Source organism: Agrilus planipennis, unplaced genomic scaffold (genome assembly GCF_000699045.2).
Source record: "Agrilus planipennis isolate EAB-ADULT unplaced genomic scaffold, Apla_2.0 scaffold13, whole genome shotgun sequence".
NCBI classification, from domain to species: domain Eukaryota; kingdom Metazoa; phylum Arthropoda; class Insecta; order Coleoptera; family Buprestidae; genus Agrilus; species Agrilus planipennis.
In genome coordinates this window covers 40,598-47,415 of record NW_020439040.1, presented here as the reverse complement: position 1 = coordinate 47,415, position 6,818 = coordinate 40,598, and the positions used below count along the sequence as shown (strand labels likewise).

The window sequence follows — 6,818 nt, the reverse complement described above, 5'->3', positions numbered from 1 at the left end:
TTTCAAAACTTTATTATCACACTTTTCTTATCACTGAAATGCAGTCTACAATTTTAATTTTTCTTAAAGAACATGATATATAAACTATTAGAAACCCTACAGATATATATTGACACTAAATTAAACAATCAAACGTTTTGTGAATATATCACCAAATATGTTAACTAAAATAATTAGAGTAATTAAGAAACATTACAATTGAACAAAATAAAACTAAAGTAAATGTAATTATTACAGTATATAAATATGGATAAAAAATACTAAAAATAACCCCTTATATGCAACCAGTTTCCAAACTTCATTGGTTATTTAATTAAGCATTACATAGAATACCTGGATTTTACAATATAATAAAGTATCTATAGCAAAAGACCAATATCAAATTTTACAAATAACCAAAAATGCGTGAATTCCATACGTACATAGTAAATTCGAATTACAACAGAACAGCAGTAGGTTTTACATTAATACATTTATTCAATGTTAATATTGATTCATATTTCTTCTCGATAAAAGTTATTAAACTGACACAAAAATATTTCTCTTGTACATAACGATAGCAACGACGACCCAAAGCGCAGTGCCCCACAGGTTCATGCCCAAATAAGCCCCGTGCGTTGCTACAGTGGGAATCCAAGAGAAAGGGAACGTATTTTTAAATACAACGTGCCCTATATACAGAATAAGTGCGTTCATTCCTGGATAAAAGAAGGGGCGTCCGCCCCATTTACGTGTCACGTCGACAACAACGAAAAGAAAAGCTTCTAAAAAGAAAGCAAAGGAGGCTGTAACTAAAACAAACGAGAGAGACCAAAGATTCTTGTTAACTGGTATAACACCGTCGTTTTTCGAAAAATTGGACAGCCATCCACCCATGAGTCCCTAAAAATAGAATTGAAAAGCAACTGTAATATGTTTGAAGTCTTAAATAATATTAAACCCATAACTTACTGTTAGTATGCCCCAAATACACCATCGAATAACTCTTTCCTTAAATCCATTGTATGCAAGTAAGATTCGGCCTGCGTGTGCTCCTAAATACACTGTCAGTGTTGCTGTTAAAGTCCCCAAAATTCCTGTAAAAATATCCAATATTTTAGCGCACCTCTAATTTTTGTAATCTATTTTTTAAAAAAGAGAAAGAAAGAAGGCTCTTATTCTCCTGATACATATTTTTATTTGTCACAATTTTTATTTACCTTCAGGATCAAAATACTGAACAGTTTCATAAAGCTTATGACATGTGGGAGTATGATACATATGATTCCCAAAGAATAGTCTATCCAAGTACCCTGCAGCTCCCCCAGTACAGTTAAAGTATTTTCCGTGCTGATCCAATCCACCAGGACCCAAATAACCCTTACCACATCCTGGTACGTTCAAAGCAAAAGTAATGCTTGTATGAATGATAACAAAAGCAATCATTACAAGCCAATGATGCCAGGATACCAATAGATCTTGAACAATCCATAATCTTCCAAACTAACAAAAGTAAAGTGATTAATTTATTACACTATAGCATACAATCAAAAATTACCTCAGCAGAAGTTCTTTTACAAGTACACAATTCCAAAGAAGCAACTATAAAGTATGTAACACCAATTCTTTGTAAAACGCCAGGAAATCTGAGCTGTGAAATAGGAACATTTCTGCCATGAGAATTTAGAACTAAACCTATCAATATTAATATTAACGATCGCCAACATATATTATTAAACAATTGTCTGCAAGGGGCTCCTTCTCTTAACTTTTTATCCATTGATATCATCATTGAAACGCCCATTATCCATAAAAACCTGTAAAAAATTAATTAAACCCAGCAAGTGATTACCAGTTAAATGTAGCAAAGCTGTAACTAATAACTTATACCTTTTGCCTTTAACTTACCAGGGAAACACAAGATCAGCAACAGTAAGCCCATTCCAGGGTGAATGTTCGAAAAAAGAATACTTTCCTCCACCATAATTTACAAATATCATAAGAATTATAGAAAGTCCCCTGAACACATCTATAGATTTGACTCTGTATGGGTGTTTTTTAACAGGAGGGGGCAAACGCTCGACAACTAAGGGCATTCCATCATTACGAGGGGTACCCAAATCCTATTGAAGATTCAATAATCATTGTAAGTCCAAAAGTTTGCAATGTGTGTGTGATCATATTCATGACATTTGACCCTATTATTCATTTTATTATGTTTACCTAATTATTTTTTCTTGCTCATATCTAAATTACATAAGTAGATTAAATTTTATACAGTATTAGTATTGAACCAATAAAAATGAATAGTCAAAAATATTAAACTACAGATAACTTTTAATTTCACTAAAATAGTGCCAAGATTGATGAAAATTAATTTTAAAAAAGTAATGCTCACCGTTTGAATTTCAGTTGACCAAGGAACATATCTCCTGACCAAACTTAAATGTTTAGTGCATTTATAAATGCATTTAATCATATACCAAATTGTTCCAAAAAGGAAAAGGATTATCATAGCAGTTAAAACAGCTAAAAATATATATGTATACTACAAAGGTATAAAAGTGAAAACAACAGAGCCAGTGAACAACTTACGCAAATAGGCATTGTCTGCAGGTACTTTTATCTTAATTCCACAAGTATTTAAATCAGTTACATTCCACTCATATCGATAATGCTCATAGTACAAATTGGAAGATCTACGGATATCAACAATTTTTGTACATCATACATTTTAATTACTTAGTTTAGATTTTAAAGCAAACAAAAATATTACAACTTACACACAATTAAGAGTATTGTTGACTTTAAAAGCAGTAAGCATAGGATATTTGGTATTCACAAGAATATTAGCTGTACTGTTTGGAAATACTTCTGCCAATTTTTGGAAATCACACTTGGTGCACTCTGCATATTGGCCAAATATTTCGATATTTTGGGACAAGAAGTTGTTTACATCCAGACAAGCCTCATCATACGACAGCTCGGGTTTAGATGAGGCACATTTATTTTGATTATCAAACAACATTATTTAAATATTGCCTGGTAGAATGCACTTTACTTGGGGAAAACACAGGAAACTAAATCCACAATTAATTTACTATTATATATGCAGGATTTATTATAAATTTGTCACATTATTTCAAACAGGCTAGCAGTAGCTGCGGCGCAAAAAATGTATAAAAAACCAAAAACTTTATAAAACGCAGGGCCAACCGTTTCTTTTCTGATGTACAAGTTTTGGACTTTCTGTTTATAAAATTACTTTATTATCACGTGAAAAATGAGTCATGAAATATACCATATAAACACAAACACAAACATTAATGCAAAAATGACATGAGATTGACGTAAATGACATCTTTAGTCAGATGATACCTTGCCCTTTAGTAACTCCTTCATTTAGCCGTAGATAAAACAACAATAAAAGAGTATAATGGCCGACAACAGCAACAGTAGGACAACAATTACAAAAGCATAATGGCCGACGACAGCAACAATTCAGAAATTAAAAAAAGTATGATGGCCGACAACGTCAACAATAGGGCAACAATTACAATAGTATATAGGCCGACAACAGCAACAATGGGACAACAATTACAGAAGTATAATGGCCGACGACAGCAACAATACAACTTTCTGAATCTGGATAATGGGTTAAAAATTCACAAGCGCTTATTTATCATTAAGTTGGCGGATTCATAACTATTTCATAAAATTTCATTTTACAGGAACATTATAAAAGCTGTGGACGTTATGTATTATAGGGCACATCAGTCCTTCACTCCTGGATGTAGCGGTGCCTTAAGGAAATATAAAATATGGCTTTTTCCACTGGAAACAGATGCATTGTGTTGTTGTTGCTAAATGAAGGATATGTAACAATCAATTGGTAAGTGACAACATTGATTAAGATAGTAGATCTCAAATATTCATTAAATTAATTATCTCAGGAAAAGTTTTATATTATCATGCACCTACTTCGTAGGGATGCCAAATGAACTACATCTGAATACTCTTTTATAAGATTTCATTTTACAGGGACATTATAAAAGCTCTGGAGGCCATGTGTTATGGGGCACATCAGTCCTTCTTGACTCCTGGATGTAGTGGGAAGGATTAATGGAAACAGATGCTGTATGATGCTGTTGCTAAAGACAGGATTCATCAAAATGAATTGGTAAATAACAGCATTGATTAAGATAGTAAATCTGTATTATTCATTAAATTATCTCAGAAAAAGGTTTACAGTACCATTCACCTACTTCATAGGGATGCCAAATAAACTACATCTGAATACTCTTGTATAAGATTTTATTTTACAGGGACATTAAAAAAGCTATGGAAGCCATGTGCTGTGAGGCATATCAGTTACTCTACACTCCTGGATATAGTGGTGTCTCAGAGAAAGGATTAATGGAAGCAAATGCTACATGTTGCTGTTGCTAATCGAAGAATTTATCACAATGAATTGGTAAGTAACAACATTGATTAAAGATAGTAGACCTGTAATATTCATTAAATTATCTAAAAAAGATTTTACATTACCATGCACCTACTTCGTAGGGATGCCAAATTAACTACATCTGAATACTCTTTTATAACATTTCATTTTACAGGGACATTATAAAAGCTCTGGAGGCCATGTGTTATGGGGCGCATCAGTCCTTCTTGACTCCTGGATGTAGTGGTGTCTCAAGGAAGGATTAATGGAAACAGATGCTGTATGATGCTGTTGCTAAAGACAGGATTCATCAAAATGAATAGGTAAATAACAGCATTTATTAAGACAATAAATCTGTATTACTCATTAAATTATCTCAGAAAAAGTTTTATATTATCATTCACCTACTTCATAGGGATGCCAATTTAATTACATCTGAATACTCTTTTATAATATTTCATTTTACAGGGACATTATAAATGCTCTGGATGTCATGTGCTGTGGGACATTTCAGTTATTCTACACTCCTGGATTTAGTGGTGTCTCAAGGAAGGATTAATGGAAGCAAATGCTACATGTTGCTGTTGCTAATAAACGGATTTATCAAAATGAATTGGTATGTACCAACACTGATTATGATAGTAGATCTCAAATATTAATTATCTCAGGAAAAGTTTTATATTATCATGCACCTACTTCGTAGGGATGCCAAATTAACTACATCTGAATACTCTTTTATAAGATATTTTTTCAGTGCCAGGTCCAGAACATAAAAACCCTACGAAGTATGTGACATACATGGTAGAAGTGTTACATTAAGAAATATGCTTTCAGATTCTATTTGAATATCATCTATATCGTATAAAATCATATCCAATTTCTTGATCAGTTCGCGTTTATTGTAAAATACTTAACAATGTGTTAGACACGTTATTAACTAGGAAGGCTAAATTAATTATATTTGAATACTTTTTCACAAGATTTTATTTTACAGGGACATTATAAAAACTGGCAGATGTCATTAAATTACGAAGGATTAGATGTGTCAGTCCTCATTCGTTCCAGAAAGTAGTTGTACCGATGCGATGGTCCCAAAGATAACATGAAATTATTTTTTGCATTGGAAACGGAGACACTTTGCTGTTGCTACAGAAAGGAATCATGATAATGAAGTGGTAAGTAACTTCAGTAGATAACTTTTAAATGTATATGTGAAAGTTAGCTTTAAACAAACTATTTATACATATATTTTATTTTAATATGAGAGTTACATATTTCGGAAAAACGAACGTTAGATATGTAAGTTTTCAACATAACACTATTTAAAGTGTATTTTTACCCAAGCGTTCCTCGATACTATTGGTCAGAAAAGCCAGCTTAGCTTTGATACTTTGTAATTTATAACACTATTTGTTTCGCTTATTAAAGAATAGTACATTGTGTATCTATTATTTTACCAATCGTCTGTTTCTAACTTTACCACCACATTGCCACTTTAAAATATAACTGATTTACTTCCTTTAAATGTGATAATTAATTATTTTGTCTTGCCCTTTTGTATAGGTTGTCCCAAGAATTAGATGGAATTGCAATTAATGTGATGTTTTTGGACTTGAAAAGGGGAAACAACCGCAAATCAATTTGGATGCCACTGAAACAACAAATTGTCTGCAGTGATATCCCTTTTGGATTTGGTTTGCTCATCACACTTGTGGACTTTAGAACGCTACTTTCTACAGTTAATTAAGGTGAGAATGTATGACATTATTATTATTAATTGCTGGTTATTAATCTGTTGCCACCCTATCTGTTTCAGGTCAACGGTGGAGAAGACAAAGAAGACCCCGTAGTTAAAATAGTTCTCTATCTTGCATGCTCTGTGTAGTAGAATTCATCAAGTTCATTTTATTCAAATTAGTTTTTTATTTTACATGTTTTTTTTTCGTAGTTTATTTTAATTAGTTTTTATTTTGCATGCTTATTTTTGTTCATTTTATTTGAAGTAATTGTTGATTGTAGATGTTTTTATTTTTTTTTATATGTAATAATAGTGTAGTAGTAGAACTAACAAGTTCAGTAGTTGTAGCATAGTCTAACATGTCTCTTGCTTACCTCTTCGCTTAGCTTACTGCATATTCTTACTATAAATTGCTTTGCATTTACCCTACGAATTCTACATGATTCAACGTTTCGTTATCGTGTGTGTTTCTTCTCACCCTTGTGGAATTAGGGAGGGCCTCCCCGAACGACTTCCCTTGGGCTTAGCTATTTAGTTGATCTTAAAAGTGTCTTATACACTTTTCGCGAGTCTACTCTAGCGTTACTTCCTTTCAGACAGGGTACAGTGGGTTATCTGGAATAGGAGCAATAGGCGACTGCCCAGCTTGCCTTGGCG

General features: G+C 32.6%; 1 protein-coding gene and 1 long non-coding RNA gene across 2 annotated transcripts; one reads left to right on the top strand and one right to left on the bottom strand.

The window, feature by feature from the left end:
- Positions 1-92: 92 nt before the first annotated feature.
- On the bottom strand, positions 93-3,271 carry LOC108744298 (heparan-alpha-glucosaminide N-acetyltransferase). The gene is made up of 8 exons (XM_018480001.2): positions 2,763-3,271; positions 2,575-2,678; positions 2,378-2,508; positions 1,888-2,102; positions 1,538-1,796; positions 1,200-1,482; positions 952-1,076; positions 93-882 (listed from the first exon to the last, which is right to left on the bottom strand). Exons 1-8 carry the CDS (start codon positions 3,005-3,007, stop codon positions 520-522), a joined length of 1,725 nt encoding a protein of 574 aa, XP_018335503.1. The 5' UTR covers positions 3,008-3,271; the 3' UTR covers positions 93-519.
- A 115-nt stretch (positions 3,272-3,386) lies between these two features.
- On the top strand, positions 3,387-6,281 carry LOC108744299. Its single transcript, XR_003231549.1, has 8 exons — positions 3,387-3,871; positions 4,021-4,159; positions 4,305-4,453; positions 4,599-4,746; positions 4,892-5,039; positions 5,418-5,598; positions 5,987-6,171; positions 6,240-6,281. It is a non-coding gene; the product is annotated as an uncharacterized LOC108744299 (long non-coding RNA).
- The last annotated feature ends 537 nt before the right edge of the window (positions 6,282-6,818 follow it).